We start from the raw sequence: 26,539 nt of genomic DNA, 5'->3' as shown, positions 1-26,539 counted from the left end.
CCAGACTGCGGCTCAGCTGTTTCTTAGCAACTGCCCTATTTGGGGGCAAGCTGGCTACGGGGCAAGTGCAAGTTGGGCAGTGGCCCCAAGCAACACTCCGGGCCCGCAGCCCCCACCCCAGCCCTTCATGCCGGCTGGTCTCGGTCTCCTAGGGCAAGGTGACCAGACTGGAAGACCTCCAGGAGGCAGCTCAGCCACTCTGCAGGTCTCCAGGCAGATTCCAGGACCAACGGCTGGCAAGGAGGCCCTGGTTATCCCCTTGCCCCTAGGCAAGAGCCCAGTTGCCATCTGTTTAACTTCAAACCATCTGAGCAGCTGATAGGATCCAAAGGGGAAAAAAGGACACTGAGTAAGACGCCCAAGGCTGTCACCACTCAGACCCAAGGCTGGGCAGCAGCCCCTTCAAGACATAAAACATCCTGTATCAGAGGCCTGAGTTCGAATCCTGGTTCTGCTTCCAATTCCAGCTTCTTGCTAATGTACACCCTGGGAGGCGGCATCGTTCAATAACTGGGTCTCTGACCTGGCCTGAGCTGCCAGCTCCTGCCTTTGGCTTAGCCCAGCTCCAGCCATTGTGGGCACTCGGGGAGTAAGCCGGCAGACAGGAGCTCCGCCCCTTTTCCTTTCTGTGCCTTTCAAACAAGACAGGCAGCGGACCTCAGATATGTATTATTAACATCACATTTTCCTGTTGTGATTGCACACCCAATTTAAAATGAATTACCCAATTAAGTTAAGAAGGTGCCGCGTCCCACTTCCAGGAATATGCTGCCAACAACTTTGTCTTCACTGTTCTCCCCCTCAGCCCTTCCAATTAAGTGGAGACCACGCAGTACACGGTGAGGATAAGCCGAGAGGTTGCTGTGGAGACGGGCAGATTTCTCGTCCTATCACCATTTTCATCTCTCGACAAGAGGCGAGCTGGCAGAGCTCTCGGTCTCCCCGGGGGATGAATGTTCACTGCCAACAACAACGAGGACAAAAGGTCTGTTGGACGGAAACGGACGAGGGAGTGGGTAGGCTTCCAGGTCTCTGCAGCAGCCTGGAGTCTGCAGAAGACCGTGTCCGCCTTATGTGACTGCCAGGCTCCGCCATCGCGGTTTCACCGGCCCCCCAGGCAGAGATGTGATGAGGCCACCATGACCAACAGGCAAAAAACCGTGGTAACTGGCCAAGATCAGGGCTGTGGAGGAGAGTGTGAAATGATCAATGCCGAGAACAGAAGAGGAAGGACCAGCGCTGTGGCACAGCGGGTTAAGCCACCACTTGCGGTCCCGGCGTCCCACACGGGCACTGGTTTGAGTCCTGGCTGCTCTACTTTGGACACAGCTCCCTGCAGATGTGCCTGGGGAAAGCAGAGGAGGACGGCCCAAGGGCTTGGGTCCCTGCTACCTACATGGGAAACCCAGAGAAAGCTCCAAGCTCCTGGCTTCATTTGGGGAGCGAAGCAGTGGATGGAAAAATATTTCTCTGCCTTTCCAATAAATAAATCTTAAAAAAAAAAAATAGGTGACACAGGTTTTTATTTCTGAAATGCAAACCTGGTCATCACAGTCTCTTGCTTTCACCCCCATCACATTCCAGTTCCTCAGCAGTGTGCACTCCATGCTCCGCCCCCACTCACTCCCCTCCTTCCCCTAGACAGACCCTGTGTGCTCTGAGAAGCCAAACTCTTCCCCACTCCCCTCGCGGCACAGCCGTTCTTTGTTCAGCCTGGTAAACTCATTTTCACTCCTCAAGACCCAGGTAGAGGGCCCTGACCTCCAGAGGCCTTCCTCTGCCTCTGGTCCCCTCCCCTCTGCTCATGGCAACACGGGCGCTTTCCAGGAAGTACTCTATTAACAACTGCTTTGCAAGGTAAGCACTGTGGCACAGCAAGTTAGCCCGGGTCCATTACTGGAATGCCTGGCTTGAGTTCTGGCTACTCTGTGCAGGTACAGCTTCCTGCTAACGCATCGTGGAGGCAGAGGATGATCCAAGTCCTTGGGTCCCTGCCAGCCACGTGGGAGACCTGGGTGGAGCCCCTGGCTCCTGGCTCCAGCCTGGCCCAGCCCTGGCTGTTGTGGACATTTGGGGAGTGAACCAGTGGATGGAAGTGCACACTCTTTCTCTGACACTCTGCCTTTCAAACAAGTAAGTTTTAAAGATGTTTGTTTTAATTTGAGAGGTAGCATCACAGTAGAGAAAGGGCGAGACAGAGAGAAAGGTCTTCTATTCACTGGCTTAGTCCCCAAATGGCCGCAACCGCTGGAGCTGGACTGATCTGAAGCCAGGAGCTTCTTCCAGGTCTTTTATGTGGGTGCAGGGGCCCAAGGACTTGGGCCGTCTTCCACTGCTTTCCCAGGCCAGAAGCAGAGAGCTGGATTGGAAGAGGAGCAGCTGGGACACAGGGATGCCAGCGCCACAGGCGGAAGCTTAGCCCACTACACCACAGCACCAGCCCCACAATTAAGTCTTAAAAAAATTATTTTTTTTACTTTGCGTGTCTTCTCCCCAGATGCTGAACTTGAAGAGCACAGGAGTCTATTTTTAAAGGAGTAGCTAAAGAAAAGGCAGAAGTGGGGGGAAAATGAGCCATATAACTACAAACCACCCCCAAACCAGGGAAGAAGTGAAAATTGTTTTGATTCCCAGTAGCTCCTCCTGCCCTCTGAACCAGCCCATGAGCTGTGGGGGCAGAGGGCAGGGACAGTTACAGGCCTCCCCTCTGCACCCTGAGAGGATAGATTCAAAAATTAAGACGGGGGCACGGGTATTTGGCCTAGTGGAAAAGACAATGGTTGAGACACCACATCCCACATCAGAGCTGTGTTCAAGTCCCAGCTCTGCTCCCGATTCCAGGTTCCTGCTAATGTAGACCCTGGGAGGCAGCAGATGGTGGCTCAAACAGTTGGGTTCCTGCCACCCATGCAGGAAACCTGGACTGAATTGTGGGCTCCTGGCTTTTGCCTGGCCCAGCCTTGGTGGTTGTAGGCCATTGTGGGAATGAACCAATGGAGGGGAGATCGCTATCAGTCTGTCTCCGTCTCTGCCTCTCAAATACATTTAAGTAACTTAAAAGGGGGGGGGGGTGCTGTGGAAAAATGGGTAAAGCCGCCACCTGTAGTGCTGGCATCCCACATGAGTGCTATTTCAAGTCCCCTGCTGCTCCACTTCCGATCCAGCTCTCTGCTGTGGCCTGGGAAAGCAGTGGAAGATGGCCCAAGTCCTTGGGCCCCTGCACCCATGTGAGAGACCTGGAGGAAGCTCCTGACTTCGGATCAGTACAGTTCCAGCCACTGTGGCCATGTGGGGAGTTAAAACCAGCAATGGAAGACCTCTCTCTCTGCCTCTCTGTAACTCTGCATTTCAAATAAACAAACAAATCTTTTTATTAAAAAAAAAAAAAAAAAAAAGGGCTTAAGCAGAGGAAGTAGGCCTCTGGCAAAACTCTGACCCACCACACCCTCCTAACGTGTGCTTTAAGGGAATCCACAGAAGCCCAGGAGGAGGAAGGCACCTCACAGGCCAACGCCAGATCTCAGCCACCACTAATCCAGGGTGGGAGCCATCAGGTGTGGCTTTTCCGTCCACTTAGTCATCCATCAAAGCCACCTGCTTTCCCAGAGCAGGGACTACTGCAGTCCTGGGAACACCGAGTCTGCAAGACAGGGCTTGTCCTCACCACCCTTGTCTCCACCCGGGGGACCTGGCACATGGCGATGTACCTGTCATCCCTGCCACCGAGTCCACACTGTACCTGCTGCTGAGTCTGGGTTCATGCCCGCTGCTCAATCTAGTGGCTGCACAGGTCACAGGAGCCATTTTCTTTAATGATCTGCTCAACCACCAACTCCAAGGCTCTTCCTTTTGGTGTCATTTTGAAAATGTGAACAAAAGCCCAGCAGTACTGAAAATATGAGGGTACTTCAAAACGTACATGGAATGATGGAATTAAGAGACAGAATTAAAAGTTTATTTCAGGGGCTGGCACTGTGCCATAGTAGGTTAAGCATCTGTCTGCAGTGCCCATATGGGTGCAGGTTCAAATCCTGGCTGCTCCTCTTCTGATCCAGCTGCCTGCTGATGGCCTGAGAAAGCAGAAGTCTGGCCCACGTGCTTGGGCCCTGCACCCTCATGGGAGACCTAGAAGAAGCTCCTGGCTCCATGGCTTTGGATAGGCCCAGCTCCAGCCGTTTTGGCCAATTGGGGAGTGAACCAGTGGATGGAAAACCTCTTTCTGCCTCTCCCTCTGTCTGTAACTCTGCCTCTCAATAAATCTTTAAAAATAAATTAAGAAGTTTCATTGCAAAAAAATTTGAAATCCACACACCATTTTCTCATAATGCACATTTTCCACAAAATTTTTGAATACTTCTCATCTACGTATGTGTTATAAGTTAGATTGTGTCCCCCCCCAAAAAAAAAAAAAGAAAAAAAATACATCACAGTCCCAACCCCTAGTTCCTATAACTGTGTCCCTACTTGGAAATCGGGTCTTTACAGATGTAACCAAGGCAACGTGAAGACCTGCAGTAGGGTGAGCCCTAACCCAGCGACCAGGGTGCTCGGAAGCCCAGGGAGGTCTGGTGGCAGACACACAAAGGAGAAAGAGGCAGGGGTCTGAGTGACACAGCCACAGCCAAGGCACCATGATTGACGGCTATGGCCAGGAGCCGGGAAGCAGCGAGAACAGTCACCCAGAGTCTCAGCGAGCCCCGTGCCCGACTCCTCGACTTCAGACATCTGGCATTCAGAGCTTTGAGAATACATCTGTTGTTTGAAGCCACCTACAGTGTGCGATACAGCAGCCCGAGCTTTAAAAGGCAGGATAGGGGATGGGGGCGGGTGCTGGGCGCAGGGGTTAAGCTGACTTGGGGACTCCCACATCCCACATCAGAACCTGGGTCAAGTCCCGGCTCTGCTCCTGGCTCCAGCTTCCCGCTAGTGCTCACCCTGGGAGGCAGCAGGTGCTGGCTCAAGTAGTGAGGTCCCCGCCAGCCAGGTAGGAGGAATCAGACTCCCAGTCAGCCCGATTCAGCCCAGGCTATCGCAGGCATTTGGGGAGTGAACCAATGGATGCGAGATATCTATTTGTCTCTTTCAAATAAAGAGAATATATTTTCAAAATTTATAAAAACATACAGCAGGAATTTGGCCTAGGCTCCCACATCCCGTGTCAGAGTCCCTGGGTTTCCTAAGCACCCCGGCTCTCGACTCCAGCTTCCTGCTCACGCAGACCTGGGGACAGCAGTGATGGCTCAGGAAAGTGGATGCCCTTCATTCACGTGGCAGACCTGCCCCGACTTCCCAGCCCTGGCTTCAGGCCCAGCCAGGGGCCTTCACGGGCATTTGGAGAGTGAACCAGCAGACAGGAGTGCTCTCCCTGGCTGTCTCTCTCTGTCCCTTTGCCTCATGATTAAACAGCAGCATACACAGTGCTGCCAACAGTTCCTTAGTGAAGAGAGCCACTGTACCCAGGATCCAGTGTTGCCCACCTCTGAGGCTTGTGCAGGAACAAAGTGCCAAGGTTTTCATTTTTCTTCTCTGCATTTGTCAATTTTTCAACTTAGTTATAGAGAAAATGTCATGAGGGTATTTCAAAAATTCACGGAAAAATGGAATTAAAGATTAAAAAAATTAGAAATCCAGTTTTTCGTCACATGCATTTTTCATGAACTTTTTTTTTGCACGGATTTCAATATTTTAAACCAAAATAAACTTATCTTTTAATTCCAATTTCCATGAGCTTTTGAAGTACCCTCATATTTCCTGTCTTACTACTCTGATCAATGCTGCATTGTACCTGCACGACCTGGGCACTGTTCTCTGCACTGCGCATGCATTCACACAGCTCATCCCATCATACCCCCAGGGTGGACACGATGACTTAGACCCATTTTACAGAAAAAGGAAGTTGAGACCCAGAGTGATTAAGCCAACACCCACACAGTCATGGCACTGGATCGAAACCAGAGATGAAGCTGTCAACCACGTAGCTGTCGTAATCCGCAGGGCAGGGGGTGCGGTTTTGGAAGAATCATGAACGCGGGAGCTTGGGCACTCTCCCGCAGGTGCTGCTGCAGTTTCCAGATTCTTCCCCTCTGTCCACTTTTAATATTCTGGAATGAGCTAGAAACACAGCCTGTGACATGGAAAAACCATGCTCCTCTCATGCCTGCTCACTCTGGAGGGAAAACTTCCCTATTAGGACAAACCCAGGGTCACACAGGGCCAGTGGGGGACCCCCAAGGCGACAGGAAGAAGGATGTGGCCGGCGCGAGGGTGCCTGCCAATGCCTGCTGCAGGCAGCTACAGAGCGAGGAAGCAGAGGACGGAGAGAGGCAGATGGGGAGCGCTGAGAAACAGCGAGACACACGCACGGGGTCCTGGCTTCATGTTCACAGGCCACGCACAAACCCAGCTCTCAGACACCCAACCACTTTAGCTGCACTCTGCGTGCGTCAGCATGGTCAGTACTGGCAATTCCACGCCGTTCCCTGGCAAAACTCAAAGAAGGAAATAGCCACAGGGAACGCAGGCTAGCTTCTGCCATCTGCTCTGACGTTCTCCTTCCTCCTCCTCTTCCTCTTTCCTCCTCGCCTCCTCCCTTCCTCCTCATCCCCTCTTACCCTCCCCCTTTCTTCTCCCCTGCCTCCCTTGCCTTCACACTGTCTTAGGAGCCTGCTATTGTTTGGACATGGTTTGAGCTCTTCCCTGCAGGGTTCCTGTGCCAAAGCCTGGTGCCCAGGGTGGAGGCGGTGGAGGTGGCGGCACCTCTAAGAGGCGGGGCTTGTTGAGAAGCAGCGAGGTCACTGCTGCACCGCCCTGGGAAGGGACCGCTAAGGGAGCGAGGAGGGCATCAGCCTGTGTGTACAAGAGCTGCTGAAGACAACGGGGAGAAAAGGAGACCTTTTAAAGAGAATGCATGAGTGGAGCACAGAAACCAGCCGTGAAGGCACAGTAGCGAGACCCCCGCGTCATCCCCCTTCTTTGGTAATCCTTTAGGTGGGCTTCAGCCCTTCCCCTGGAGCAGCTTGGGGGAATCCCTCTGCCCTCACACCAAGATCCTGGGGAGGATTTCTCAGGAATTCCACATCTGGAAAACCCCCACCCAGCAAATTCCTAGAAGGGGGGGAGGGGAGCAGAACCAGGGGACCCATAACCACGTCCATAAACTCCGCTCTGAACCCAGAGGGGCGCCCAGTCCTTCACGAATGCCTGCCTGGTCTATCGTGTGCATTTCTCTTCATTCAGCTTTACGACCTCACTTACATCTGAATTCTTTCTTGCACTAAGGCAAGAACTTCCAGGGCTGGTGCTGTGGCACAGCGGGTAAAGCTGCCACCTGTGACGCCGGCATCCCATGTGGGTGACAGTTCGAGTCCCGCTGCTCCACTTTCAATCCAGCTCCCTGCTAATGTGCCTGAGACCCCTGCACCCACGTGGAGACGCAGATGAAGCTCCTGGCTTTGGATCTGTGCAGCCCCGACCATTGTGGCCAACTGGAGAGTAAACCAGTGGATGGAAGACCTCTCTCTCTCTCTCTCTCTCTCTCTCTCTGCCTCTTTGTAACTCTGCCTTTCAAAATAAATAAATCTTTCAAAAAATTAAAAAATTAAAAATTTAAAAAGAAATTCTCTCTCCTGCACCTACCATGATGGCTCCCTCCAGGCTGTGATGCAACCAATGGGGCCCTCATCAGACCAAGACGGTGCATCCAAGTTCCTGAGTATCTCCAAAACTGTGAGCTAAGTGCAGCTTTTCTTTATAAGGTACTCAGCATCAGGTCTTTTGTTACAGGAACAGAATAGGACTTCGTCTTACGTCCTTGAGAGCATGCATTAGGGAGACTCGAGCTGTCCCGTAAGCGTGGTGTGCCCACACGCAGCTCATCTGCTTCTGGTGGCCAAGCCTGGACATGGTACACCTGGACAACAGGCCGCTCCTGCCTGGGGAGTTGTAGCAGTCCTGCCCTCCCTGGGATGTGGGCTCCAGCTCGCCACTCAAAGGCTGCTCAAAGATCCTGCGGCAGGGGGTGGAAGTGGACAAGGCTGGCAGAAGGCCATGTTGCTTTCGTGGAGCCCAGATCTTGGGTTCAGTCTGGCACGTGGTGTTCGCTTGGATTTGTGATAATGCCCAAAGGCATCTAAGGTTGGAAGGAGCCTGGGACAGCCTGACTGCCCACCTGGAACCTGGTGACCGAAGGCAACAAATCTGCTCTCTCCTGGCTTAAGAGAGACTAGCCATGGGGAGAGGACACAAAAACAGCTGCAGCTTTGCCAGTCTCTGGCGCAGTCATTTGCACCCTAGGAGACCCCTCCCTCTGCAGAGACAGGACCCCAGCCCCTACCCAGGGCCTTGGGAGCAGGTGAATGAGTCCCACACACGGCGATGCCTGGGTTCCAAATAGTAAGAAGGCTCTTACTCCCAACCCCAGGCTCAGGCACTGGGCCAGCAGGCAAGACAGGCGCTTTTCCTTGGGGTGGGGGGTGGGGGGACAAGTCCTATGGGTAACTCAGAACCTGGGGGAAAATGCACAACACCATGTGGGGCCTCCCAGACAGCGCTTTTATATCTTAGGACTCTGCATTAAGTCAGGATTCATTAACTGCCACATTAAAGGAAGGCACCTTTAGCATTTCAATGACATAATCGCATGCAATTATGATCACATAAAGCAACACTTTATAATTAATGATGTCTCCACTTCCTGAAATGTGCAGTCCTTATGTCTGGAATTCCAAAGAGGCTGACAGAAGGGAGGTGCTAAATACAGACCAGGAGCTAATATTTAAATCAGTGTTTGATTCGCTTTTCAATGTCAACGTAAAACCAGAACAAAAGCTCACCATTAGGACAACTCCAGGGGGCGAGGTAATTCCACCACAGATGCAAACAGAAATGGTCAACAGTTCCAGCTATCCCAAAGAGCAGTCCTCATGCCCCAGCAGCCACAGGAACTGTTTCTCCGGAAATGCACCCAACCTCACCCCAACTGCCCTGGTTTTGGTAGTTATGCTGTCATATAGCACTTGAAAAAGCACTCCGACTCATCTCCGACCTCAAAGTGATAAAGCGGTTTCTTCCAGTTAGGGGAGTTTCCCAGGAAGCCGTGAGCACCACGCACCTAACCGGGCGCCTCTCTGAGCATGGGTCACACAGCAGCAGGGCATCTTCAGGACAGTGGGACAGTCCCGAGACTGCTACCATGGGATTCCCATCTCCTCGACAGGGACGCGGAGGGGCAGGCACCTGGCCTTGGAGCACCCCCACCCCCTACTGGAACACCTGGGTCGGAGTCCCAGCTCCACTCCTCATTCCAGTTTCCTACTGATTTGCACCCGGAGGGGGGGGGGGCAGCAGGTGACAGTTCAAGTAGTTAGGTGCCCACCACTCACACAGGAGAGCTGTACTGAGTTCTGGGCTCCAGGCTTTGGCCTGGCCCAGCCCTAGCTGTCGTAGGCACTGGGAAGTGAGCCAGCAGACAAAAGACCTGTGTCCTTGTCTGCTTCTCAAAGAAAAAAGTAAAAAGTAGTTCATTTTAAAAACGAGTACACTCAGGCACTGACTTGTTAGAAACAGATATGCGGGGCTGGCACTGTGGCATAGTAGGCTAAGCTACTGTCCCATGGCGCTGCTGTCCCATATAGGCACCGGTTCATATCCAGGCTGCTCTCTTCCGATCCAGCTCTCTGCTATGGCCTGGGAAAGCAGTAGAAGATGGCTCAAGTGCTCGGGACCCTGTAGTCATGTGGGAGACCCAGAAAAAGCTCCTGGTTCCAGCCTGGCCCAGCTCCAGCCGTTGCAGCTACTTGGGAAGTAACCAGTGGATGGAAGACCTCTCTGTTTCTCCCTCTCAAATAAAGAGAGAGAGAGAGAGAGAGAGAGAGAGAGAGAGAGAGAGAGAGAGAGAGAGAGGAAGAGAGAGAGAGAGAGGAAGAGAGAGGAAGAGAGAGGAAGAGAGAGGAAGAGAGAGGAAGAGAGAGAAAGAGAGAGAAAGAGAGAGGAAGAGAGAGAAAGAGAGAGAAAGAGAGAAAGAGAGAGAAAGAGAGAGAAAGAGAGAGAAAGAGAGAAAGAGAGAGAGAGAAAGAGAGAGAGAAAGAGAAAGAGAGAGAGAGAGAAAGAGAGAGAGAAAGAGAGAGAGAAAGAGAGCGAGAGAGAAAGAGAGAGAGAGAGAGAGAGAAAGAGAGAAAGAAAGAGAGAGAGAAAGAGAGAAAGAAAGAAAGAGAGAAAGAAAGAAAGAGAGAAAGAAAGAAAGAAAGAAAGAGAGAGAGAGAGAGAGAGAGAGAGAGAAAGAAAGAAAGAAAGAAAGAAAGAAAGAAAGAAAGAAAGAAAGAAAGAAAGAAAGAAAGAAAGAAAGAGTGAGTTTGCCCAAGCCATCAGGCCTCTGGATAGGCCACTGAGAACTACAAACCCGGCGGGATAAAGACTTCGTGGACTTTCACATCCACTCTGTTGCCCAAACAGTTCAACAGCAGGGAAGCCCCGGGACCCCCTGACATCTATTTCCATCGTGAGACAGTTCTTCAGCAAACTGTAGTGGAAATGCAGAGGGAACAAAACTTGACCCACAATAACATCCAAAAAAAAAAAAAAAAATCCCTACATTTTTAAAACAGAAACAAAAACTAAACAAAAAGCCACCTTTTTTCCAACTTAAGATTCACAGCACACCCTCGGCGCCTTCAGCAAGGCAGGGGGCACTGCACCCCCAGCACAGGCGCACGCAAGGCCCAGGGTTTACCTTGTCGTAATAGTAGCGCAGGGCCCTGCTCAGCTTGTCGTAGTTCATGTTTGTTTTGTTTTTCCGGAGTCCCCACAGCTTGGCCACTTCTTCGGCTTTGAGGAGCTTGAATTCACCATCGTTGGACGTCCAGCAGATCAGGTGCTCATGTTTGTGGTCCAAGAGCAACTGCAACAGGAACTGCCACAGGGTGATTGCACTCTCCATGCCTGCGGGGACAGGGGCCGGGTCAGAGCCAGGGCGCCTCCCCACCTCCGCTCTCCCTTCCACCCCAACAGGCCACACCACACCCACCACCTTCCTGGCTGCCTCTTCGTAAGTAGCCAGGATTCAGATCTCCCCAGAACACCATGCGATCCTCAAACACGTTCGCCACACATGTGCCCCGAGTGAGAGCGCCGCGCTGGGAACAACCCACCAGGATGACTGACATGACCCCCTGCAGAGCGAGTCCCCACCCACAGGTGCCCCACTTAACACCAGAGTCTACTCCTGCCTATCGGCCCCCCATACCCCCTACCCGCCGAGTGCACCCTCCTGGGGTGAGGAGTCCATGATATATCCTGGTAGGACTGCCCTTCCCTACTACACTGATGAGCCTTGAGAAGGGACATTGCGGGGTCACCCTCCGTACTATGGCTGCCCTCCAGTAACCCAGCACAAGGCCCACATGCGGCAGGGGCCCAGTCAGTAGGCAGTCGTGGAACTGAAGAGGTGGCCGTTGCCGATGCAGGAGCTTTTCCCTTTCCCAGGCATCGGCCGTGCTGCAGGTCACACCCTGGTATCCCAAGCACAGGGATCCTGCTTCTACAGGAAGGTCTAAGAGACATTGTTTTGTTCAGACTTCAGTGTGAGCTTTCCCAGTGCTGCTCCTTCTGCCCCAAATACTGTTCCCTGCTGTTGGGGACTAGTGAGCTCCGTATCCATCCTAACCCAGCTCGAGAGGAGCCTGCCGGAATTCCTCAGCACTTGAAGACTTTGAGGCAATGGGTGTGTGGATTCTAAGTAACAATTCACTTGCTTTATCAATATTCACTTAATTAGGAAAGAAAAGGCAGGGGCCGGGAGGGGTGTGTGTGGTTCATGCAGACTCAGCAGAGCAGTTAGGACACTGCTTGGGATGCACAGTGCCTGGGTTCAAGTCTCAGCTACACTTCCTACTAATGTACCCCCAGGAGCCAGCAGCCAATAGCTTTAAGCAGTTGGGTCCTTGGCACCCATGTGGGAGACCCAGAGTGAGTTCCAGGCTCCCGACCTCCACCTGGCCCAGTCCCGGCTGTTGTAGTCATTTTGAAAATGAACCAGCAGATAGGAAAATCTCTCTCTGCCATTCAAATAAATGAAAATTTTGTTAAAAAAGAAGGGGTGGTTAGGCTGGCCTCAAAGGCTTCAACCACAGATGAACTGCCCCAAGTGGGCACCTCAAGAGACCTCAGCGTTGACCTGGGCATGATGGGGCGGACACTGAGGCTGCCACGGAAAACCGGAGTGGAAAGCTGGCTTCTGGCACAGGGAGAAGCCCCCAAGCCCGGCTGGGCGGGTCGGGGGACATGCGCAGGGAGACCTAGCGACCCTCTCTCCCAGAGCAAGCAGACACCACCATCCTCAGGGCAGGAAGGGACAGTGAGGAAGAGGCAGAGCTCCGGGAGCCAGAGCCAGTGCCTGGCCAGCCTTCGGGGTGGCCAGATTTTTGCCAACTCCACCGCTCCTCTCAGGCATTGCTTGTAAAAGGGCAGCTTTCAGAGTCGGACAATGAGGCCCGTCCCTCGCCACCCAGCAACAGGCGTGACAACAGTCACCCCGCAGGCATCCACTTCCACTTCCCTTCCCAGGCTCGGCCAGGAGAATGCATCTCATTGTTTGCTCCGAGCAACGTGGGTACAACACGCCCACGACGTGGATTTCTCCCTCAGCCCAAAGAACACAGCTCGGGGATGCTCTGGGCATTTTATGTTGGGTCTTTAAAGGGGATCTTCCTGACAGGCATCGATACACGCCCAGGGCCACTCCATCTGCGAGGCGGTAAACCCTCCCGTTGTTGGCTCAGAAACCATGATGGCATCACCCGGGTTTTGTATCGGGACTGCCGGGCTGCCCAGCAGCCAGCGGTCCCAGCTGCCTACGCGAGCCACACTCGGGCTCCCAGAGGATGAGCCGCCAACCCCTCTCCTTGCACTGGTGCTAAGGATTGCTACCAGCTGTCTCGATTGCTTGATGTCTTCATGGCCAAATGCTTGGGACAGCAAGCTTTCAACTACCTTTGAAGTGCTCAAAGGAACCTATTCAAGAGGGCAGAAAGCCAGCTTTGGCGGTGTGGCTGGGGGCGTCACTGGGGCTCTGGCCCCTGTGCCAGGTAAGAAAGTGGCCAGCCACGGCCACCCCTAGCCTAACTGACGCGAACCATCTACCCGTGGGTTTTGTAGGAGGGCTTTCCTGAGCAGGACAACCCCCTCCCAGAGCTCCTTGTACTTCCCGGGACCACTTTCCCTGGTGTTCTGTGGCTCGGAAACCCCCTGGCAGCCAGGTTCAACACTCTCAGTGCCTCCCTCCTAACCTCTGTAAGATTGCAGCCCCGCACTGCAGCGGGTGGAGTACTCGTTCCCAGCCCACGGATTCAACGGCACATCAGAAAGTTCACGGAAGATGGAATTAAAGGATACATTTCTTTTGATGCAAAAATAAAAATTTGAAATCCTGCTGTTTTCTCATAATACACACTTCCCTATGATTTCAAAAGTGTATACACCAAAATAAACTTATTCTTTTAATTAAGAATTTTCTAAGAACTTACTTTTTTTTTTTAGTTTATTTATTTGAAGGGCAGAAAGAGACGCAGAAAGATCTCTGGTTCACTCCTCAGATGGAGTGAACCACAATAGCCAGGGCTGGACCAAGAGTCCAGAACTCAATCTGGGTCTCCCACAAAGGTGGCAGGGGCCCACATACTTCACCCGTCACTCCTGCCTCCCAGGGTGTGCACTAGCAGGAAGCTGGAACTGGAAACAGGAGCCTGGGCTCAAAGCAAGGAACCCCGACAGCAGCCGTAGGTGTTGCAAGCAGCACATGAACTCCTAGGCCAAACGCCCACCCCTCCGCAAACTTCTGAAGCACTCTGATTGGAGCTTGGCCACATGATTCCATCTGGCCAATGCAACACCGAGCAGAAGTCACCACAGGGCATCCTGGAGGCAGAGTCTCGAGAGGTGGCCTGAGTCTGCACTTTTCCTGCTGCGTTCCAGCACTGTCCATGAAGCTGTGGCCACATTAGGAGACAAATGAGGCTGACGAGAACTCAACCCAGAGCACAGAGCCCAGCTCCACCACCCACGGTCCACAGCAACATTCTCTATGCCAGCCTGTGAGAAAAATCAATGCCTCTGGCAGCCAGTGCCTCGCAGGACTGGTTGTTCCACAGCACCACCACAGTGCAAGTTAACAATGACAGTGTCCAGTGTCTTGGTTCAGCAGAACTCCTGGGCCGGCGCTGTGGCATAGAAGGCCTCTGCCTGCAGTGCTGGCATCCCATATGGGCGCCTGTTCGAGTCCTAGCTGCTCCACTTTCAATCCAACTCGCTAAAGCAGTGGAGGATGACCCTGGCACCTACGTGGGAGACCTGGAAGAAGCTCCTGGCTTCAGTCTGGCCCAGCTCCAGCTCTTGCAGCCACTTGGTGAGTGAACCAGTAGGCAAGATAGGTCTCTCCCTCCAATTCTGCCTTTCAAATAAAACGTTTTAGAAAGTAAACAGAACTCCCCCGTTAGCTGGGGAGTCTCTTTGCACCTACATTCACAATTGTCAAGCATGTCTAGACTCGAGACAGCACACCCCTGGAGTGGCGGTGGTGGTGAGGTGACCGGCTGTTCGGGTCTCTATGCTTAGGCCGCAGAGGGCTAAGCAGGGGCATGAGCAACAGGGCGGACAAAAATATCACAGAGCAGAGAGGGGACCGCCAGAGAGGCACAGGGACCTTGCCACTTCAAAACCAAGCGGAAGGCAGGCAAGGAGCTGTGACCCAGGGAGCCCAGAGCCGCCCCCATGACTCAGACCCCGCAGAGCCAGGGAACCAGCCCCGAGCCCCGGGGGATTGCTTGTGAGCAACCTGGCTCCCACGGAGGTGGAGGAGGGACCATGGGCCTCACTCCCCTCCTCCACCCGGGTCCCTTCGCCAGTGACCCTGACTACAGTCACCTGACAGAGCTACCCCGTTGGAAATCCCGGCTACCTGTGACAGACTCAGAGAGGAGCCCAGGAGATACTGCCTTGTGGGCCCAGCATCGCACCTCCAAAGCTCGTCTCCACATGTAGAAGTCGCTCTGGGGTATCCCGGAGGCCCAGCTGGACCCTGCCACCTGCTCTGGCCAGAGCCATCGATGCCATTACAGTGGGCGGGTCTACGTGGGGGGCAGTGGCCAGTGAGCACCAGCGGACACCAAAGCACAACATGTTTAAATTCTTGCAGAAAGCTCAGTTCCCTGAGCTCATATTCTCGGGCTCCAGCCTAAGAAATGCCGGATGACTGGGGGTGGCGGTGTATTTGGTGCCACAGTTAATACACACATATCAGAGTGTCCAATACAAATCCCAGCTCCAATTCCAATCTAGCTTCCTGCTAACGCTCACTCTGGGAAGCGGCAGGCGATGGCTCAAGTGCTTGCGTCCCTGCCAACCACGCGGGGACCTGGATGGAGTTCCAGGCTCCTGGCTTCAACCTGGTCCAAGCCTGGCTGTTGTGGGTATTCAGGGACTGAATCAGCAGACAGCGAATCCTGTGTTCTCTTTCTCCGTCTCTGCTTTTCAAGTAAAGAGAAGATAAATACAGAACTTGATAAAGACCTACGAGCGGGAGCTGCTGTGCCGGGGGCCTGTAGGCACCCTCAGGTGCTCATGCTGACCTGGGGCTGCTCCCGCCCCATCTCCCTCAGGTGCCTCCAGGGGGAAGAGGAGCCATGTGTGGGGCAGAAGAGACAGGAATGTTCTAAGGTGTCAAGCCCAGGGCCATGATGACAACACAGCCCCTGACGGCTGCCCACGTCTACTTGAAAACAGGCCCACGGGCGTTCGGCCAGCGGCCACCAGGGCAGTGAACGTGCAGCAGAGCAGGCGGAGGTGGCCAGAGACTACACAGGCCGATCACGGGTGCAGGGAGGAGACGCTGCGGCAGTCTCCACTACTTCTGTCTGCCCTCTTTGCTGGCTTTCAACTCTTGTTTTTAAGGAACACAAACAACAAGGAAATAGTTTTTGCATTCTTCTTCGTCTTTTCTGCATCTTCTTTCATTTCTGATTCATTCTTAAATCTGGATGGAGCTGTAATCACCAAGGTGCCTCTCACTGTCCCCTGGTGTCCCCTCTTCCCTCCTAAGAGCGGTCAGGTCACAGGAAGCGGTCTCAGCTTCAGGGGCCCTGGACCCCGTCCCCCCCCTCCTTCCAGAAACCTTAGACAGATGTGCCTTCCTCCAGCCACAAGGTGGCGCCAGACGTCTTCATGTGTGTTCCCTACAGCAAATGAGGGCTTTGTTTTCATCCTTAGAAGTCCCATTACCCACCGATGTATAGTCTCCTTTCTATTGCTGGCAACCTGGTGCTTCTCTTTGCACGTTCCTGGTTTCATACGTCAAGCTGCACCACAGGGAGTGGAGGGGGCAAAGTGGTTATCACCTATGTCCTTAAGCTTAGATGTGGCCAACTCACGTTAGCCAACATAAAAAAAAGTCAGAAATGACAGAGCCCCAGGATAGCAGGAAAACGCCCATGAAACAAACTGCGTGCTCAGTAAGCACATGTCTCCTGGTTTGTTCAAACACACGAGAGGGCAGGTGGCTGGCCTAGTTGTGAAGCTACCCGTTGCGATGCCTATGTCCCCGATCTGAGGGCCTGGGTTCGATCCCTGGCTCCACTCCCCATTCTAGATTCCAGCTAAAGCAGACCCCGGGAAGCAGCAGGTGATGGTTCAAGTAGTTGGGTTCCTGGCACCCACGTGGAAGACTTGGATCCAGTTTCCAGCTTCCAACTTGAATGTGGCCCCGTCCCAGTCACTGTGGGCATTTGGGGAGCAGAATGGTGGGTAGGAGTTCTGTTTCTCTCAAATACAAGTATCAACAAAATGTTTAAAGCTTGCATGGTTTGAAATAAAAAGTGAGGACTTATCTAAACCCTTCTTACTAAAACTTCTAAGTTCAACCCTTCTGTCCAGAGTTGTGTCTAGTAGGCATCTTCATGCAGTTACTTGGGCTAAAGATGGGAAACGACATTTAAAAAATGGGCTGATTTTGGTGCAAGAACTTCTGAAATCCATATATACAAGGGATCTCCAGGAAGTTTGTGGAAAATGCATATTAATTATGGTAAAACTGGGGCTGGCACCGTGGTGCAGTAGGTTAATCCTCCTCCTGCGGCACCAGCATCCCATATGGGCACCGGTTCTAGTCCTGGTTGCTCCTCTTCCCATCTGGCTCTCTGCTATGGCCTGCAAAAGCAGTAGAGGATGGCCCAAGCCCTTGGGCCCCTGCACCCGTGTGGGAGACGTTGAAGAAGCTCCTGGCTCCAGATCGGCGCAGCTCCGGCCAGTGCGGCCATTTGGGGAGTGAACTTTTCTCTCTGTCTCTCCCTCTCACTATCTGTAACTCTACCTCTCAAATAAATAAATCTTTTTAAAAAATTATGAAAAAACTACACACAGATTTCAAAATTTCTCAAAATAACTTTATCATGTTAATTCAATTTTCCATGAACTTCTTCAAATACCCTCGTGTTATCACGGCCTAGAAGAAAGGGCAGAAATCACGTCATTCTACGAAACAAACCCTGTGCCTATATCAGGGAATTGGAAAACAACATTTTGTGTTATTTGGGGTTTGTAATAACCCATCCCAGAACCATCTGAAGGCATTCAGTAGACAGGGGTAACATTTGATATACACAACCAGCATATATCCTGAAGTCTCTTATTTTTGTGAGGGGGAACTAAGATCATTTAAATTTTTTGTCCAAAAGACAAAATTATTCTCAATCACTATGTGCACAAAAAAATGCCAAAGGCCAAGCTCATATTCCTGGAAACCCTTATTATCTATTAACACACGTGCATTCTCATTCATTCTGTGAATAGCTACGGATCGCCCAGTTTCCAGAGAGCAGAGAACTGGAGACGAGAGGTAGATGTTGTATCTCCTTTCACAGCTCGCAGGGATTCTAAGCAACACTGCAAAACTCTTCCAGCTAGGCCAAGAGAAAGGCTTCCTGGACGCGAGCACGACCACTGCCGTAAACCAACACCGGCAACTGTGTGTACAACCACCCCCTTCCCTTCTGGAGCTCCGAGCCGTCTCTGGCCAGAGAAGTGACTTACACATGGGAGAGTTCTCTTTCCCCAAGGACGGCTACCTTAACGCTGGCCAGGAAGGCGGCCCCGGCCATCCTACTTCTGCGTCTCAGTCAATCCCTGCCATCCCACCCAGCCTCATCTCATCCCACACCTCATCCCACGCCAGGCGGCCTCGTGTGGGGACCTCCTGCAGCTTTAACTTGGCAATGTCCCCAAACTTAAGGTTCCTGGTACAGGGTTTGTTCTTTGGGGGCTTAAAGGGAAAGCTAGTCTCCGTTCTGGGTGAACAAGGAACAGGCAGTGTGTAGCGGGAAGCAGTGAGTGGATCTCAATGAGATGGTGAGTGGGTTAACTTTAGCTCAGCGGCCAGGACATCACACCCCTCCAACAAGGCTTATAAGTGACTTTCACAAGATGCCCTCAGCGAGGATTCTATAGGTGGAGATACTGAGTTTTTCTGCCATCATTCATGGGCATCACTCAGCAACTCTAACACAGCACCTGACAAACAGGCACCCACCAAAAAGGTAGGCAGGCAATCAGTGTCTTTGGCTCTTCACGGCCTCGTGCTTGACACAGGACTTCAGAGGCTTCTACGGTAAGCTCACGAGCCCAGACAGAATCTTTTCCCTCTTCCCTCAGGATGAAGCTGGCCTCGTGTCTTTCCTGAGTGTTTTCCGCCTACCTGAGCCCCGCATCCGCCCAGGTGGCCTGCCAGGTAGTCAAGGGACCCTGCAAGGCACGACCTTCGACCCATCCAAAGGCTGTGCTGGGTGGTTACAGGGACAGAAGCCGGAGCCATCAAAGCAGCCCACTGGTCACGGAGCCGTCCCACAGAGGCTGCAGTTTGTGATGGCCACCGGGTTAACCACATCCCCCTCCTCGTGGGTGCACACACCCCAGACACAGACTCAGAAGTCCCGGGCACAGCAGGGACGATCTTCCAGGCGACCCACTGTATTCAAATGGCAAACCATGTCTGAAACAGACAAGTCAGCCCATTAAACCAGAGGTTGCCCAGCGCACAACAGCGCCTGCTCTGCCCAGAGACTCACGTAGACGGCCAGGCTATGCCAAGAGTGATCTTTCTTTGAACAGATGCACTGTTACTTCCTAGATGCTTTTGGGGGATGAAAACCCAAACATTCCCTCTCTGTGCTGTTTTTGTCGCCTTTGTTGCGTGCGTCCCCCGTCAGGCGGGCAGGAGCACGTCCCCCTCGAGTTCTCCCCGCTCCGCAGCGCACGGCTGCCTTTCCTGCAGCTTGCCGGCAGGAAACTGGAAAATGGGCCACAGGAAACCCGGTCTCCTACATCTGTCCCACTGTGTAATTGCAGCTCTGGTTTCATTTTGTCTCGTGTGTCGGCTCTGTTTTAACCCTGCACTCGGCGGCCAGCCTCGGCCGGCGCAGGATCACCGCTGGGGTTCAGGACGCCGTGCCTTTCCTCCCCCACACAATTAACCCTGGGAATTCACGACAGGGCAAGGGCACCGAAGCCGATTCTCCAGGGAGCAGTCATTTATACGACAAGGGTGTGGGCACAGAAAGTGATTCTGCAGCTGCGATAAAGCCACCACTTAGTTCCCAGTGAGCATTCAGGACTACCTCACCTTCCTGCACAAAGCCAAGGTGATCTTACACCCCCGGGACGAGTGAGCCCCGGCTGCCTGAGGAATTTTCACTCGGCAGATCTCGGTAAAGAACACACGAAGCTAAGCTCCAGTCATACTCATTATAATCAATCTCGTTACAATATTTCAACTTCTGTTTCCTAACAGCATCACAACTGCTAAAGTTGAACTACATCAAACTGTTGCTTTTAATGAATCGAAGTGTCAAGACCATCAGTGCATACATTCAACCCCAACACATCACACACGGAGGGCAGATACAGACGCACAATCGCAGTACAGAGGCGGTGTCTTGGTGTATTTGGTCTCACGGACTCTTCGCAGAATATATAATTCCAAAGGGAAAAAACAAGAGATATTTCTACAAAATACATAGAACTTCGACAGGGTATTTAAACCCTAGCTTCTAACTTCCGCGTGAACAGCTCCAATCTGCGGAAGGCGGAGCCATAGCCCTCGGCCAGCAGCAAACCTGCGACTCACAGAATTCAAGATCAGAGCGCAGGCCGAGGAACACGGCACTGCCCCTTTGCACAGGTACCGACCTCTCACAGTGCTCACGGTCGAGGACCGCTCACTACACAGGGCCTGCACACAGGACTCTTGGTTCACTCTGCCCACGAGGAAGCCGTGACTGCAAAGGCAAAACACGTCCACGGTTGCAGGAGAATCAGGGGCCAACAGAGGCTCGGGGTCCAGGGCGTGTGGCCCTTAAGTCCTGGGTCTTCATCACCACATGGACCACACACACACCCCACTGCAGTCACAGGAGTCCCGCTTCACTTCAGGACAACACGACACCCACTGGGAACCAGCCCTGCAGTTTCCCAGTTCCCTTCTGGTTTCGCTGCATCTGGGACTCCAGTTGCCCCAGCGGGTTCTGCTCCCAGAAAGAATCCCGTAAACGCTTCCCCCTACCCCCAGCCAGGGGGGCGGGGCCTGGACCCAGCATGGTGGAATGAGGGGATGACCAGAGCGAGTCAGCCCCAACTCCAGAGAGTGCCCCAAACACACAACTGGTCTAGCTGCAGCTAGACCAGGGGCCGGCTGGGGAGCCCCGGGTCTGCACAGCCACAGCACACGGCAGGGGACCCGGCACCCAGCGGGACCTCAAAGGCTTTCCAGTGAAAACAGTTTTCCCCTCCTGGGCTTCTGAGAAAGCAGAGTTTGGAATTTCAAGAGGATCACAAGGTGTCCTACGAACCACTGTGGGCAGTCAGTAAAACCTAGTAAAATCTCGCTCACTGACCTTAATCTTGAGCCTCGACTAATAAACACCCTCACCTCCAGTGAGTGTCCCTCTCCTTCACCCCCACACCCGACTCTGGGATTCTTGCATTTCAAAGGGCTTTGCTCAAATGGAAAAACCTTTTACTCAAATCTTTTTGTACTATGGGTAAGACCCAGGGCAGTGCCCAGAGGCAGAGTTGGAAGTCAGGACACAGGCAGTGTCAGGGCAGCCAAGGCCTCCGTAGGCCGTGATCTGAGGCAGGGACGTCAGCTTCTCTCTTTCCAGCTCCCCATCCGCAAGGCCAGCCCCAGCCCTCTCCAGCTTGGTCCATGAACGTGATCAAAGCCGAGACTCGTTACAACAAAAATTGTCTTGAAAGCAACCACACGCAGCCCGTGTGACCACATTCACTGTGGAAACGAACTCTAAAGTAAGGATGGAACAATGCCTCAGCTTCACATAGAGCCTTCCCAGGGATCTTTCCTTAAACCTGCGGCTGTCTTCACACGTAAGAAGCATGTATTGACTTAGGTCCTGTAAGACAGTTTTCTGCAAGTCAAAATAAAGGAAACTGTACCTATGGCTTCCTCTAGGAGGAAATCGTCTTCCAGATAAGCTGGAAAGCTCCAGGCTGAACACAAAGGCAGCGAGGGTCCAAAGTGCAAGCCCCGTGCAGAGAGGGGGCTTTTGCATCGCACAAAGCCATGATGGTTTTTCCACATCCAGAGACTCCAGCATTTCCTGCCCGAGCATCCTCCAAGCTCCTCTATTGTGTGGCAACTATAAAATCTTTCTAAATCAGGACTTCCTTCAATTATGCGTTAGGGCTCTCTTTCTGGGAAGGGTAGACCCAAGGCAAAAGGTAGGAATTCCTGCAGCACCACCCAGTGGAAACATTGGAAGAAAAACATACACACACACACACACACACACACACAGAGGATAAAATGTAGTCAGTAAAGGAAAATTCAGGTCTTTGCTTTTCTAGCTAGAAACCTGGTCACTGTTCTTTTTCCATGGATGCACCCTGGCGCTGTGTTCCACTCACAGGAGCCCTTTAACGTCACGCCTGTCCTTGTCTCTGTCTTGCACATGCGCACGTGTGTGCATGCACACACCTACCCCCACACGCTGGGCTCCCCCACCCCCACCCTGCGTCAGCAAGGACGGTGGAACCCTGGGGAGGAAGGACTCCAGGTGGGCTCGAGTGTGGGCTGCGACACCATCCCTGCCTTTCAGAAGGATCCCAGGGGACCAGGATGTCTGCACAGCTGCGCTCAGCTTCCCAGGTCTGAGGCAGCGACGGGCGGGGCCTGCCAGGAAAGCACCCAAGCACCTGCGCACCTTCCCCTGGCCCTGGCCCGGCTGCACCCATCAGGGTCACCTCTGACATCCGCACATTCTGCTTCCAGAGTTCTACCCTAGTGAAAGTTAGAATCTTCTCGCCCCATATAACTCCCTCTGGGATGGGCAGCGCTGGCACTCCCTGTCCCAGGCCCCCAGGGACCCCTCTGCCTTCCGTAGGCTGGTTCAGTCTGTCTCCATTCACTGCCATCACCAAGACATCGCTCTCTTCTCCAGCGCCTGCTTCTCACGCCCGCGTGACACACGGGGCTCTCATTTGCTTGGGAACTGGATGGAGCAATTGGAACCCTTGACCTTCTCTTTCCAACTGTCCTTCACAGAATGCCCTGGTGGTGGCCTAGAGACAGAGAGGCCACGCTCCTCCCGGGAAACCAGGGAACTCTGTCTTCTCCACAGAACTTAAAATAATAAAGCATCACTGTTTCAGCCATTTCTGGATGGTCGAGCCACTAAAGACTCCCGCCTTCAACATCAGACCCAGGGAAGCCACTTGAAATCTTTTTAACACAGTTGACACAGAAAAGGAGCTTCGAGAAACACTTAGCAGGACAAGATCGGGGTTCAAACTTCCTATCAGACCATACTGGAACTGCTGGTTATTTACGAAGAGCCACTGTATCAGCAATCTTCTCTCCTTTCCAAAATTTAACATTTGCCAAGATGTACTGGTTGCCGGCCATGTCAAGATGCAGGTTGCAGTACGTGGTGGCCAAGTTCGCTCGTCTCTGGATCCCACTCCTTGGGGCATTCTCACAGGAGCAGTTCCGAGCCACTGGAGTCTGTGAGCAAGGGGACCAGCGACACCTCTAGAGACTTCTAAGCACAGAGAGCAGCTCACAGGGGCGGTGCCTGCAGCAAGGAAGCAGACTCTCCAGGCCTCCGACTCCACCGCCACTTCAGCCTCGCTGCTTTTCTTTGCTGTTCTCCTCAAGCTCTTTTATGGGTTAGGAAATGAGAATTAACTCGAGGTATAAACATTTGTACATAAATCTGGGATGATCATATATTCCCTTTGGAAGAGATCTTAAAAAAAAAAAAAAACTGGGAACCTACAGTCTTCAAAACAGCATCACCTGCTCACGTGGTGGACATCTGTGGGGGACGCTGGCGGCATGGCAGGTCCCAAAGGCAGTTAACTCTCCCTTTCACAGCCTTACTCTCTCCACATGCATGCTGTTTGGGTTGCATGTTTGCATATGGACAGCAGGTCTTACAACACAGGATGGTCACGACGGCAAACACACGGTTTCTTCTAACTGTACATAACTTCTGATCCAGTTCTAACACAAAGTACAAATAGAATGGTGTGAAGGTGGAAAAAAAAGGCCTCTCACTTTTTACTGAATGTCTATTTAAAAGCAAGCCTGCCTTGCAGTGGAGGACAGTACAGGGAACACATTTAAAATATCTTGGTGTTCCTGGTGGGTAGTTACTTCTAAGAAAACTGCTGCAAAAATAGACATCAAGGGATTTCAAAATTAACTTTCTCCCTATGCCTCACTTAAAACCTATTTTTTAAGTAACTGCCAAAATGCAGAGAATCAACGAACAAGCAGGGGTAGGCGTTTGCTCGTGGTTAAGATGCCGGTTGGGATGTCCTTGTCCCCCCCATCATGGGGCTCAGGCTCAACTCCAGGCTCCAGCTACTGACTGCAACTTTCCAAAGGCAGCAAGTGATGGCTCCAGTGATGGGGTCTCTGCCACCCCAGGGGAGACCTGGATTGAGTTCCTGGCTTCAGTCCTGATCATCGTGGGTATGTAGGGAGTGAACCAGCAGACAGGAGCTCCGTTTCTCTGCCTCTCAAATACATACGTATATGAATAAAATGAACAAAACAACATTAAAACTGAAGGGACAGACCAACAGTCCATTAATTCCTGTCCAAAAAACGTCATCACACAAGGGCCACCAGACACACCCGATGGGAGGGAGCAGCTGTGGGTGGTGCTCACACCAGACACCACATCCACCCTATTCTCCCTGCCTCTAATTCTCACTAAGGAATCTGCCGTCCAACTTGGCGAGGCCCTTGTTGAAAGGTCACGTGTAACTTGTTACTAGGTCTACTCTTCCCACTGTTGTTTCATATACATTGATGCAGGATCTTCAACAAAGTCTGGGGGAGGAACACAAACACACTTATGTGTTTCAAGTTTTTGCAAAATAAGCTTACCGTACTCTGACCCATTTCCCCCCCAAACTTGAGGTTCCCTCCTAGTAACTGTGCCAAATAAAAGCTAGAACCTGCCTAAAGTGATCTTGTATTCTCTGGCTAAGAAAAAAAAATCACCCTTTTTATTAGGTAAATTATTGTAATCAAACGGTTCATGGACAATCTTTAAGTTTCTGTCTTCTTAAAGACAGACTACTAGGTCATGATATTTAGGTTATAAGAAGCACAAAGGATGTGGCAAAGGCCAAAGAAGGCTGCTGGTCTTGTGGTTCGGCTCCGATTTAAAAAATCAAAGCAGGCCAAAGATCGGCTTTGAGAGCAGCAACTCCCGATAGTTCAACAAGCATGGTATACTTGGGTTTGCAGTTCGATTCCAGACATCTTCAAACAGCATACACTTTCATAATCAAAGTCATCCACTTCGTGTTTTTAAATTAAGTCTTCAATTCACTCCATTTATTCTAGTATCATAAATGCAAAGTTGCGAATGCTGACACAACTGAAAAAGCGAGGTCAGCATGGCCGGGGAACGCCGAGTAGCTGAGTGGACTCTCTGGGTGTTGCTTGAGCTATCGAAGGTGAAGTCACGCCATCAAAGGCGTTTCTGCCCTGAATCCGACACACAGCATGGGACAAGGAACCTCCAGAGGCATTTCTCTGGAGAGACAGACGGACAGACGCACCCCACGCCAATGCCCTCTGGTCTACATGATCAGCATCCGGGGCTTGGGTTGGAAAACAGGCAGGTCCATGAAGATATACAGCTTGTCTATCAGTACTCACGAATTCTGGATTCCTGAGAATTTTAGATGTAAGATCAAACACTGACCACTGAGGCACGTCACCTATCATACAGTCTTCCAGATGGCACTAAGTGTTTAAGCCTCTCCTTTTGTGTGTTCATAACAGGATTTATTAAAATGACCAGAAATCTAAGCTTTCTCCTTTCTTGAAAGCGACACAATAAATCCAGGTTCTTTCCTGCCCTCTCAGTGAGGCCATGCTTCTGCCTGGCCAAGAAACATCACTTACAGTCCCTTTTGCATCTCTGTTCAGAACTAGGGCTCAACTCCTATATGGGCAGAGTGACTCGGTATAGACAAACAGCAAGAAGTCACACGGTTTTTCCTCTTATATCCAAACGTCCCTCCCTCATCCCAATCCTGTACACACACATGCGTGTGGGCACACGCTTCTCACCTTCCAATATCAGTCTGCTTCTTTTAAAAAAATGCTTTTTAAATTTATTCATTTGAGGGACAGGGAGACAGAGACAGAAAGAGACTGATATTCTATGAGCTGGTTCACTCCCCAAATGAATCATACGGTTGGGCAAAGCTCGGGCGGAAGCCAGGAGCGGGGAACTCAATCCAGGTCGCCCATGTGAGCGACAGGGACCCAGCTACTTGAGCCATCACTGCTGCTTCCCAAGCTCTGTGTTACTGAGAAGCTAGAATCTGGAGCCGAACCCAGGGAACAAACCCAGGCGCATGGGCATCTCAACCACTGAGTCAAAGGCACATCCCTATTTCATTTTCCAATGAACTCCACCTGGGGCTCAATTTTAGCCTCTAAAGGGAAACCTTCCACACTCAACACAAAAAGTGGAGCAGCTGCATTTCTATTCAATGAGTAAAAACCAGCAAAATGTTCTTTTAGTGTAAGGAAACTACTATAATATCTACATGATGCTTCACTGCTTAGAATACCACCGAACAGTACTATAATCTTTCTAGGCTTCAGTGTGCTCATTCCAGGGATGAGGACCAGGTTCAGGTGCAGGCAGGGTGGGATTCCTGCAGTTACCCAGGAACGTACACTGGAATAAACCCCAGGGCTTGTCCCACTATTGCCACTGCTGTTGTTGGGTTTTTTTCCTGCCAAACAAACGCAGGGAGAAAAATCCACTCTTACATTCTGGTTAATCAACTTTTGACTATTAGTAAACTGCTCCTTGGCAAAATGCAGCGAGAGTTAGTTATCAGACCTACTCTTCTTTACCAAAAGAGGTTTTGGGTACTTAGTCATTCGCCTGTTCACAATCACACGGCATGGTCTTCTGCGATTTTACAGCTCACGGGCACGATGCAT

The 26,539-nt window shown here is 51.9% G+C and overlaps 1 protein-coding gene across 5 annotated transcripts in view; it reads right to left on the bottom strand.

Moving 5' to 3' along the window:
• ELK3 (ETS transcription factor ELK3) overlaps positions 1-26,539 on the bottom strand; it is a 222,376-nt gene that overhangs the window by 35,572 nt on the left and 160,265 nt on the right. For all 5 annotated transcript variants that reach the window (XM_089308809.1, XM_089308810.1, XM_089308812.1 and 2 more), the window contains one exon: positions 10,727-10,935. In XM_089308809.1, coding sequence (XP_089164935.1) covers positions 10,727-10,935 — 209 coding nt within the window. The remainder of the gene's footprint in view (positions 1-10,726; positions 10,936-26,539) is intronic.

This window comes from Oryctolagus cuniculus, chromosome 11 (assembly GCF_051225735.1).
Source record: "Oryctolagus cuniculus isolate XC-2025 breed Fujian yellow rabbit chromosome 11, ASM5122573v1, whole genome shotgun sequence".
Taxonomy (NCBI): Eukaryota; Metazoa; Chordata; class Mammalia; order Lagomorpha; family Leporidae; genus Oryctolagus; species Oryctolagus cuniculus.
Note: the sequence above shows the minus strand (reverse complement) of the source record. Positions and strands in the feature narration are given on the sequence as shown.